The sequence below is a fragment of the Chiloscyllium plagiosum genome, chromosome 18 (genome assembly GCF_004010195.1).
Source record: "Chiloscyllium plagiosum isolate BGI_BamShark_2017 chromosome 18, ASM401019v2, whole genome shotgun sequence".
In the NCBI taxonomy this organism is placed as follows: domain Eukaryota; kingdom Metazoa; phylum Chordata; class Chondrichthyes; order Orectolobiformes; family Hemiscylliidae; genus Chiloscyllium; species Chiloscyllium plagiosum.
The window spans coordinates 14,704,374-14,716,157 of NC_057727.1; the positions used below are offsets into that span (position 1 = coordinate 14,704,374).

Genomic DNA, 11,784 nt, shown 5'->3' on the forward strand with positions numbered 1-11,784 from the left:
TTTTGGTCATCTTGCTATAGGAAGGATGTTATTAAACTGTAAGGAGTGCAGAAGAAATTTACAAGAATGTTGCCAGGACTCAAGGGTCTGTGTTATAGGGAGAGGTTGGATAAACTAGGACTTTTTTCTTTAGAGATTAGGAGACTGAGGGGGGATCTCAGGGTTGGGGAATTGAGGATTTCAGGGCATCAGTTTAAGGTTAGAGGGGAAAGAATAAAAGGGAACCTGAAGGGCAACATTTTTACACAGAGGATGGTACGCCTATGGAATGAGCTGCAGCAGAAGCGGTTGAGGCGGGTACATTAATAACATTTAATAGGCATTTGGACAAATATATAAAGAGGAAAGTTTTAGAAGAATATGGGCCAAGTGTAAGGAAATGGGGTTAGCGTGGATGGACGTTTTGGTTGGCATGGATCAGTTTGGGCCAAAGGACCTGTCTCCATGCTGCAGGACTCTACGACAGAATGCTGTTTTTTCTCACCTGCGCTGCCAGATCGTTTTGAAGAAAGGTCACTGGAATATGAGCCCTTTTTTCTCTCCATAGATGCTGCTAGTTCTGCTGAGTGTTTCCAGCAATTTCTGATTTTGTTTCTGATTTTCAGTGTCCGCAGTTCTTTGGATTTTTTTTTTTGCCAGACTTGCTGAGTATTTATAGGATTTTCGATATTTACTTCGTCGACGGTAAACCCACCAAGTAAAATGAAAGTAAGCCATAACTGCAGGTTGGCATTTGTTCACTTTAAGCACTCATTAAAGGTTACACAGTATCACTGGTCTATCCATTTGAATTCTCACAGTGTTCCCCTGTCCATCCATTGTAGCAGTGGCAATGAAATGTGGCAGCCATTTCTTTCATGTCCTTCTCAGCTGTCTGTCCTTGTAGGAAGAATGCTAGGCCTTCACCTGAAGGATTCACTCCTGTTCTAAAGATGTCGGTGTTTAAGTGCAGATAAGAGTGGGTATCTTTGTTCATTCGCACACATCTGCCATGGTCTGTACACAACAATCGGCTGCAGATAATTGCAGCATTTGTTACATTAACAATATAGTTACCCAATGTTTCATTGATATATGCTTTCAGAGCAAGGCAGGATTCCTAAACAAGAAAGAAAACATTTTATTAATGATATATCTTGCTTCTTAAAATGCATTTCCTTTGTCTTCCAATAGTCTAATGGATTAAACGGAGACTGAGAAATCATTGTTTAGGCAGCTGCTCAGTTAACTCAGTTCTGAATCATTTTATTTCAGAGCATAAGAATGCACCAACTATTAAAATGGGATTTTGTGCTTCTTTTGTAACTGCAGTTAAATGTTAAGGGTTGTAGGAAGTAGCATTTATATAGGCAATGGCATTTCCACAGATGCAGGTGCTAACTTCATTGGTAAATCGGAATGGTATTGTGTAATCTCTGCCATTCTGTTTTTCTCTCATTTGCTAAGGGGATATGGGTGAATTAGGCCTGACCAACATTTATTGCCCATCCTTAATTGCTTGGAGGGCAGTTAAGAATCAACCACATTGATATGTGCCTGGAGTCACATGTAGGCCAAACCAGGTAAGGATGACAGATTTTCTTCCCTAAAGAACATTAGTGAACCAGATAGAGGCTCGCTGTCAAGGAAAGGCTGCCAGCATTCTCAAAGATCCATCCTACCCTGGCAATATTTTTCTACAACCTCTACCATCGGGGAGAAGGTACAGAAGCCTGAACACATGCACCAGCCGGTTTTGAAACAGTTTCTACCCTACTGCTGTTAGAATATTGAATGGACGCACAAACTCTTAACATTCGCTTGTACCTGTGTTTTTTTGTTTTTGCCACTATTTACATATTATTTATTTATCTACGCAACTTAGCTATGTGATCTGTCTGTATTGCTCGCAAGACAAAGCTTTTCACTGTGCCTCGGTACACGCGACAATAAATTCAGTTCAATTCAGATAGGTTTCTCCAAAAATCAGCAATGGTTCTCAAGGTCATCATTGGTCCCTTAATTCCAGATCTGTACATTTCAAATTCCTCCATCTGCCGTGGCAGGATTTGAATCCGGGTCCCCAGAACATTAGCTGAGATTCCTGATTAATAGCTTAGTGATAGTACGACTAGGCAATTGCACTCCATATTAACAGCGTGGAGATAGAAAGTAGATGGAAGAATATCTAAATAGCCATGATTTTCATGGACCTATATCCTGTTTTGAAATCAGGACTTACGGATTGCATTGTCTGCCATTGTACACACTTTCTCAGTGCTTACAAAGCTAAATCAGGCTACTGAACTCCTTCAAACTTCAGGCATTTAAAACCCAAGTGAAGATCTATTATTCTTCAACATTTCTAGTGCGTATTTCTATGAGCTTTAGCTCCTTACTTTTCTTTTGATAGGTACATTTACAAAATTGAGGCTGGCTGAGGGTTAGCTGTCAATTAGCAGAAATTATGGGTAGGAGAGAACTGAGACAACGTTTGTAGGTTGTGATTGTTATCGTGAAATATAATTTCATAATTTCCCGAGATCACTTTGTTTTGGGATCAGCATGCAATCAGTGAAAAAACTTTCAGTTTGGGATTCAATTCTCTTGAACTAGGACACTTTGGAAACAATGAGTATTTAAAGGAATGGAAAACTCAGTCATCACGGTCATGTAGACTTGGTTCTTGTTGCTTGGTCACCATTAATGGCAGAAAAATGAATAATGAGCTTAACTGGACCATATAACCATGGCAAAATCATTGGGAGAGATTAGTGGACATTAATATAAGTGTTTTGATCCATACTATTTGCTTTTTGGAATATTGTGGTTTAGTGCTTGTATTATTGGAATGTAGAGATCAAACCAGTATGTGTTATTCAAGTAAACCAGTCAGACTCGAATTGTGAAGCTTGATGCCTGGATTCTTATTGTGAATTATGAACTTATGTAAATAGTTGAATGGAATCATATTACATAATTGAGAAGGTAGGGAGTGTATGGAGTGGACTGCCAGAGGACGTGATGGAGGCTGGTACAATTACAACATTTAAAAGGCATCTGGATGGGAGACAATGGCTTAGTGGTATTAATCGTTGGACTGTTACTTCAGAGACCCAGGTATGAATCCTGCCACAGATGGTAGAATTTGAATTCAGTAAATATCTGGAATTAAGAGTCTAATGAGGACCATGAATCCATTGTTGATTGTTGGAAAAACCCATCTGGTTCACTAATGGCCATCCATACCCAGTCTGGACTACATGACACATAGCAATATGGTTGACTCTCAACTGCCCTAAGGGCAATCATGGATGGGCAATAAATGCTGGCGCAGCCAGCGACACCCTCATTCCTTGAATGAATAAAAGGAAAAGTTTAGAAGGGTATGGACCAAATGTTGGAAAATGGGACTAGATTAATTTAGGATATCTGGTCAGCATGGGCCAGTTGGACCAAGGGTCTGTTTCTGTGCTGTACATCTCTATGATTCTCTGACTGAGTACTCATTTCGGATTGTTCAACAGAAGCTCACTAAAGACAGAGATATATTCTTATATATTATCTGATTGGGTGTGGGGTTTATTGTCTAGGCCAGCATTTATTTTTCATCCCTTTAAAAGGTGGTGGTGAGTCTTTCTGGAGGTCCTTTTGAAATGCTAAAGCCCAAGAGATGTACACACATCCACAATGCTGTTATGAAGGAATTTTTTGGACTTTGGCCCAAACTACAGTGAAGGAGCAGCAATGTAGTCCCAGGTTGACATGGCATGGGGCTTGGAGGGCAACTTGCAGGTCGTGGCATTTTCATGCATCTGTTATCTTTGTCTGCTTAGATGGTAATGGCGGCAAATCTGGCAGATGCTGCAAATGTAGATGCTGTTAATGGAGCCTGAGTGAGCTGCTCTAACGTATCTTGTAGGTGGTATACAATGCTGCGACTGTTTGATAGTGGTGGACAGAGGGAACATTTAAGATGTTGAATGGGGTGCGAATCAAGTGGGCTTCTTTGCTTTGGACGGTGACAAGCCTTTGAATGTTGCTGGAGCTGAAGTGATCCAGGTAAGTGAAAGTATCCAGACATACTCCTCGTTTATATAGATGGTGGGCAGGCTTTGGGCAATCATGAAGTAAGTTATTTGCCTCAGAATACCCAACCTCTGACCTGCTCTTGTGGCCATTGTAATTATGTGTCTCGTCCAATTCAGTGTTTGGTCAACGGTTTCCCGAGGCTGTTGAATAGGAGGGATTCAACGATGGTAATAACTCTGAATATCAAGGGGAGATAATTTTCTCCTGTGGAGGGTGAACATCATCTGTTCCTCATGAAGGTGAATATTATCAGCCCAAGCCTGGATGTTGTACAGGACTTTATTTAGATCTGAACTGCTTCAGTATCTGAAGAGTGGTACAATCATTTGTGAATATCCACACTTCTGATCTTATGGTGGTAAGGTCATTGACAAAGTAGTTACCCGCAACTTTCTGATATTTTAATACATCTTGTTTTTATGCCTACGTTTTGTCCTATATGTGCTACAGGATTCCAGTGAAGCCCATGTAAGATGTACAGGAGCAGCACCACATCGTTCCCTGGGACTTCACATTCTTATGGACTCAACATTCAAAAACTTCAGACTATGAACCATTTTGATTACCCCTCCCACTCCCACAAATCACCCAGTGCCTTGTTTGCACAGAAGGGGTGGTACAGTGGCTCAGTGTTTAACACCTCACAGTACCAGGAACCCAGTTTGATTCAAACCTTAGGTGACTGTCTCTGCAGAGTTTGCATGTTCTTCCAGAGTCTGCATGGGTTTCCACTGGATGGTCCGGTTTCCTTCCAAAGTTATATGTTAACATTTTCCTATTTCTACAGATGCTGCCAGACCTGCTGAGTTTCTCCAGCACTTGCTGTTTTTTATTTTAAAATCTCTAACATCTGTAATATTTTATTTTTATTGAAGCAGTTGAAGATGGTGGGGTCCAGGGCACTACATTGAAGGACTCCTGCAATGATGCCCTGGTCCTGACATGACTGACCTTCAAGGATCATAACCATCTTCCTCTGTGCTACATATGACTCCGACTTGGCTTTCCCTCTGATCTCCATTGACTCCAGTTTTGCCTTGATGCTATACTCTGTCAAATGCTGGCTTGTCAACAGTGGTCACACTCAGCTCAACGAGTTCAGCTTTTCAATCCATGTTTAGTCAGTAATAGGGGTCAGGTGCTGATTGGTGGAACCTAAACCAGGCATCAGTGAGCAGGTTGTTGCTGAGCAGTTGCCAGTTAACAGCACCTGTTGATAGCACTTTCCATCACTTTCCTGAGGACTGAGACTAATCAGATGGTAATTGGTTAATGGGATGGTAATTAGCTGGTTTGTATTTTTGTGAACAGACTGTACCTGGACAACCTTCTCAAATGTGGGGTAGTTGCCAAATGTTTTAGCTCTTCTGGAAGTTTGAATGGGGGTGTGGCTAGTTCTGGAACACAAGTCTTTAGTCCTCCTTTTAGAATATTATCTGGGCTTGTAACTATTGCAGCAGTGTCTTCAGCCATTTCTCAACATCCCATGGAGTGAATAAGTCCATTGAAGACTCTTGTGAAGATGCTGGAAGCCTCAGAAGGAGGCAGAGACGGATCATTCATTCAGGCCACCTGGCTGGAAATGATTTGGCCTAGCATAAACAAAAACCAAAGCTTTTCACTGTACTTCGGCACACGTGACAATAAATAACTAACTAACCTGTTGCCCTAATGTGCCGATCAATGAGGATGGGAATATTTCTGGAGACTCCTCTTTCCAATTTTTTAATTGGTTGTGGCAGGGCTGTACAGCCTAGACCTGATCCATTAGTTGTGGGGTCACTTAACTTGGTTTATCACTTGCTGCTTGCGTTGTCACAATACCAGTTGATGCCTCTTTTTTTTAGACGTACCTGTTGCTGCTCCTGGCATGCTCAACTGCACTCTTTATTGAACTAAGATTGTTCCCTCAGCTTTGTGGCAATTGGTAAAGTGGGGGGGGGGAAGGTTCTGCAGTGACTACAACTGACACCGTGTTTACACTAACAAAAGGATAAAATGCAAGAAAGCAGTCCAACTGTTCTCAGATCAATGAAGTTTAAAACCTAGGAAAATAGGCTTTAAAAGATACCAAACATTGCTCAAAGTGTAAGTGCTCTAATTGTTCATTATAATTATAATGAAATTGTTTTACCTGAGATTTGGCATAATCTGAGTTCCCCCAAAGGACGATCCCTGCAGCTCCCATTGCTGCACTCTCTCCAATTGTGTGGACCAAGTCAATCTGAAAAATTGTAGAACAGACAAAATGGTGGCATGTTTAAGATTCTGGTCATGCCTTCATCACAGTTTATTGAACTAGATCTTCCTAGGGCCTCTTCACCCAATGGTTTGTCTGGAATAGGTTTTCTCCTGCGGTGCCTTATTTAGATTTCCATGCTGAAGCTGAATGGCTATGTATTCACTTACCTCAGCCTTGTGCTCTCAGCTTTTTCTTTCACCACACTTCCAGTCTTTCAACCATTAGCATAGTTAACTATTAGAACACATTTTCACACAGAATTTAGACCAAGATTGTTGGTAGGTTATTCACTTTGGAGGGCATCACAGCCAAGTGGCGTGAGAGTTGCGGTCCATGTACATCCAAAAAAATCAATGGTGAGCAATTAAGAACAGTAACCCTTGTTCTGACCTAACACAGTTGCCCTGACGTCAATCAAAATTGATCATTCTCTGCAGAGAACCTAGGAAGTTTAAGGTCTGTTTAGCTCAATTATACATCTCCTTTGGAGATTCTTTAAGTATATTTTCAGAAACACACAGGACTGGATTTTCTAATCAATTGTGGCAGTTTATTTTTGGGGCAAACATCCAGATATCATCAAAACCAGCACAATAGATTCCAGAATTTTAAATTGCAAATCAACTGGAGCACAAATCTTTCCATGATCTTTGAATCAGTTTTAAAAACATTTAACGAGAAGCAGGTCCCATACACAAAAAACTGGCCATGCCCAAAAGATTGAATTAATCATCAGTTGTAGTTTCCACTAATTGTATTTCCTTTTGGACCTTTGACAACATTTTGAAATTTAAGATTTCCTGCTTTGGACACAAGGACAGTAATTGATAGGTTTTTAAAAGATATTGAATTCATTTTTTTTAAAAAAGCTATGAAAGACTACTGTACCTCAATCTAACTGGAAAACAGTTTTGCAAATTTCTTAAAAAGTATTTTCAGTAACTTAATGTCAGGCTTCTCACAAGCAGTAAAGTAACAACTGAAGATGCTGGATACCTCTTCCAGCTGTATTAGAGTCATAGAGATGTACAGCACGGAAACAGACTCTTTGGTCCAACTCGTCCATGCCGACCAGATATCCTAAATTAATCTTGTCCCATTTGTCAGCACCCAGCCCATATCCCCTAAACCCTTCCTATTCATATACCCATCCAGATGCCTTTTAAATGTTGTATTTGTACCAGCCTTCATCACTTCCTATGGCAGCTCATTCCATACACACACCACCCTCTGCTCCTTAGATCCCTTCTAAATCTTTCCCCTCTCACCTGAAACCTATGCCCTCTAGTTCTGGATTCCCTCACCCCAAGGAAAAGACCTTGTCTATTTACCCTATTCATGCCCCTCAGGATTTTACAAAACTTTATAAGGTCACCTTTCAGCCTCCAACGCTCCACGGAAAACAGCCCCAGCCTATTCAACCTCTCCCCATAACTCAAACCCTCCAACCCTGGCAACATCCTTGGAAATCGTTTCTGAACCCTTTCAAGTTTCACAACATCCTTCCTATAGCAGGAAAACTAAAATTGCACACAATATTCCAAAAGTGACCTAACCAATGTTATGTACAGCTGCAACATGACCTCCCAGCTTCTATACTCAATGCTCTGGCCAATAAAAGGAAAGCAAACTAAACGTCTTCTTCACTATCCTATCTACCTGTGACTCCACTTTCAAGGAACTATGAACCTGCACTCCAAGGTCTCTTTGTTCAGCATCATCCCTCAGAACTTTACCATTAAGTGTATAGGTCCTACCCTGATTTGCCTTTCCAAAACGCAGCACATCACATTTATTGAAATTAAACTCCATCTGCCACTCCTCAACCCACTGGCCCATCTCAACAAAGGTGCCGTTGTACGGGGGTAACCTTCACTGTTCATTATACCTCCAATTTGGTGTCATCTGCAAAGTTTGGAACTATACCTCTTGTGTTCACATCCAAATCATTTATACAAATTACGTACTAATTAAACTTTATCAAGTTTCCACTCTTAAACAGATCTAGCAATATTTTTAAGACATAGTTTTATTTCATCTATAAGATTACATTTTAAAACACTGCCCAATTATGCCCATTCATGGCAAATTGTGCGTTTGATATATGAGTTTGCAGGAAAGTTGAGAATAGTACGTCACATTTCAAAAACGCATGTTATTTAGATTCAATTCTTTCTGAGAAATGTCAATTGTGCCCAACGTAGAAAGGCTATCCCTTGTCACTCCACCCACAGCTTCTCATCTTTGTAGTTGAAAAGTTCTATGCATAGACTGTTTTGGGCAACTATGCTACTTTTAGACACAGGCATATGTGGGATTATTGAGGTGATTTAGTGCTTCCAGCACGTGGATTGCACAATAGGCATCAACATCACTGATTAACTCTCTGATGGGCAAATGCACTTGGAACTTGGCAGCACTGAATCATGCCTGGTACCAGAGCCTTCCTATTAGAAAGCTGAAAACCATGCAGATTACCTCAGTCAGGAAGTCTGTAGTGTTGGCGTACACAATCCGAGCATAGGGAAAGATAGGCAAGCTGTGATTTGCTCCCAGCTGAGCAAGTCGGAGTCCCTCTTTGATTCGATAATGAACAAACTTGTGTGCATTCTCTGTTGACTGAAGTTTACGATCCAGGTAGATGCTTGGATACAAGGCCATGCTTTCCCTCCAGAGCCACATCAGATGGTCATTCCTCTCCAGCTCGATATCTGGACATTCTCCAGTGTAATTTTTGGAAATGACACTGTTATAGCAACAGGGAAAGCCATAGTAGCCCCACAAGCCCCCAGGCCTAAGGCCTTTTGCCATATTCAATGTCAATGCCATAAAATCACGGGCAGCTTGTTCATACTCAGTTTGTGCTTGCTCAAGCACCTGACTCTCAGGCCAATCAGGATGTTTTATTCGCACTAGCTCTTCAGATTTTTTACGATAAATGTCTTTCTGAGCCCAGTCCCTTATCCAGGAAGGCCTCCAAGCCTCCCAGTCAATGACAGACAATCCGCTAAAGTCTTTCAAAGGTATTAGCTTTTCCACATCAACTTGGGCCTTTGCAAGATGGTCTTTCAAACTGGCATTCTGCGGGATGCCCCCATTTACAGAAACACCACTTGCTGTGTAATAGGGGTAAAAGCCCAGCTTATTGTCATAAAAGATGGTGACATTTTGTCCAATTAAGGAGTCATTTTGATTTGCAATTATGTCAAATATTCCCAGATTGAGATCAATACCAAACAAGGATTGGCAGGCCTCAGTTGGAGCATTCCACACAGTTATAAATGGCTTGTTGGATGTAATCGGAGATCTTGCTTGCTTCAGTGGTTGACCCAGGGTCAAAGTGCAGGCATGTAATAGAACGATTACTGCTTTAATCAGGATCATGGCTGATACACTTATTAACATCTGACTCTTCAATCAATCAATCTTCACAGCTTCTGTTTGTAGTTAGATCTCTGTTCGAACAGAAGGAAACTGAAGAATTATAGAAAAGGCAGCATATGTCACAATTTCATAGAGACTATTTGCATAGTATATCAATTGTGCGGATGTAACTGCAAACATTAAGTAAACAAAGACTGATGGGTTTTAATAGCACATGTTCGCTAGAAACATAACATCATTTATTTCTAACACAGCTCTGCTTCATTGTTTACATCCGGCCATGGATATAAAAACAGAAAGTGGTGGGGAGACTCAGCAGGTCTGGCAGTGTCTGTGGGGAGAGAAACAAAGCGAAGGTTTTAAGTTTCTGTCACTTGGTCACTCCTTACCGAGTCAGCGCTTTGAAAGGACTCCATCCTGCTCCCACTGTCTTACCTGCAAACAATAGTGTTTCCAGCGACAGTTATCATTCACTTCCAAGACTGACTAATTCGGATGTTAGATCCACAACCTACTGTTAAAAACAAAATCGCCCCTCCCCACAAGCGTTTCTTCTGCAGCGATTATAAAGTACCAGAAAATAACATGTTACATCAAACCTTTTTTAAAAAAATTAATTAGACGTCAGTCTCTTACAAAGCCCTCACTTGTGAAAGTTCTGAGATGCTGCTTCACAGATGAATGAATGAGTTTCGGTTTCTTTTTTTGTTTGTTGAAAATTCCTCTCAGTTGCTCGCCACCAACCGAACTCCTGCCTGGATGATGTTCACCCTCAAAACTGCACTGTCCTTGCTCCGGTTTGCAGATGGCTGTCAGGGAACCGGAGAAGGAGCGGTGCCTTCCTCGGGACACACGGTCCGTTTCGCAAGTGCCAGTGACCCCGCTCTATCCAATGAGGGACTGCCGTGTCCCCCGTGATTATGAAAAGTGGTGGTGGCATGTGCACAGTGAGAAAGGGAAGTGCTGATTTATTAAGTAAATAACTGCTTTGGAAACAAACATCAATAAGTGACTGCTTCAAATTGTTGGGGCAAATTGCTGCAATATGTACCTTTTTTTTTGTTTTAAATTGCTCTTTTATTTTTAACTCAGACTAAAGTCTGGAACTCACTGCCAGTAAGGGTCATAGAGACAGAAACCCGCATAACACTTAAGAAGTATTTAGATGTGCACTTTGCGATGCCAAATCACGCAAGGCTATGGGCCACGTCCAGAAAAATGGGATTAGAACAGTCAAGTGGCTGTTTGTGTGCTGTAGATCTCCATGACTCAGCAGCCGTCAGACTTTATTTAGTGCACAGGAAAAATATTAATTATTTTATCAAAATAGCACTCTCTACTCTCCATCTGATTTGCTTTGAAAACTTAAAGCAAAATACAGTGGGGGTGAAATAGTTAGTGCTGTTGGTGGGAGCTTAAATTAATTTAGCAGGGGAATAGGACGTGGAATGGAGGTACAAAAGTGGGGTGATATGCAGACCAATGTAGAAGGAAAGTCAAGTCAGCAAGGCAGGCAGAGTGTATATAGTCAGGAATAAGACACAAAGGTGTTCAGCAAAGTTCAAAATTCTGTTGCTGGAGAAGTTCATTCTGCTAACTGTCTTTGGAGAACCACTAAAGGTAAGGTTCACTGGACCTTATCAAATCAAAAATGAAGTTCAATGTTGTGAGCACTTCAGGCAGAAGAAAGCATCCATGGGTGTTTCATGTTACCATGTTGAAAAGATAATGTGGAAGGGGTGATAGTGAGGGAAAGAGTGTATTTACGTTAGTGAAAAAGGTAGGATGTGAAGTAAAAATAGCAGAACAATTGAAGAATGAATTAGAAATTGAACATTCAAATGTTGAGCCTCCTATATCAAACTGAAAAACATGGAGGTGATGAAAATATTAGATATGTGAGAAACAAAAGCTCACTCACTTTAATAATTTCAGTCCGAGACCAAATATCTGAATCAGAGTCGTTTATTTGTACAATTGCAAGTGGGTGCCTTGTCTAATTGCCAGGTAAGGCAATGACAAATGCACAGTAAACCCCAAAAAACTCTTGCAATTTATACAGTTTTTTCCCATATGTTTTCCTTATT

General features: G+C 40.9%; 1 protein-coding gene across 6 annotated transcripts; it reads right to left on the reverse strand.

Moving 5' to 3' along the window:
- Positions 1–365: 365 nt before the first annotated feature.
- On the reverse strand, positions 366–10,902 carry LOC122558868 (hyaluronidase-like). Of its 6 annotated transcripts, none has more exons than XM_043707744.1 (4): positions 10,345–10,902; positions 8,792–9,787; positions 6,206–6,295; positions 366–1,099 (listed from the first exon to the last, which is right to left on the reverse strand). In XM_043707744.1, the coding sequence occupies exons 2-4, from the start codon at positions 9,716–9,718 to the stop codon at positions 779–781; spliced, it is 1,338 nt and encodes a 445-aa protein (XP_043563679.1). In that variant the 5' UTR covers positions 9,719–9,787; positions 10,345–10,902; the 3' UTR covers positions 366–778. The 6 variants fall into 6 exon arrangements, with proteins under 6 accessions (XP_043563679.1, XP_043563677.1, XP_043563678.1 ...); XM_043707742.1 differs by having other exon boundaries at positions 8,792–9,768; positions 10,334–10,902; XM_043707743.1 differs by having other exon boundaries at positions 10,334–10,902.
- Between the last annotated feature and the right edge of the window lie 882 nt (positions 10,903–11,784).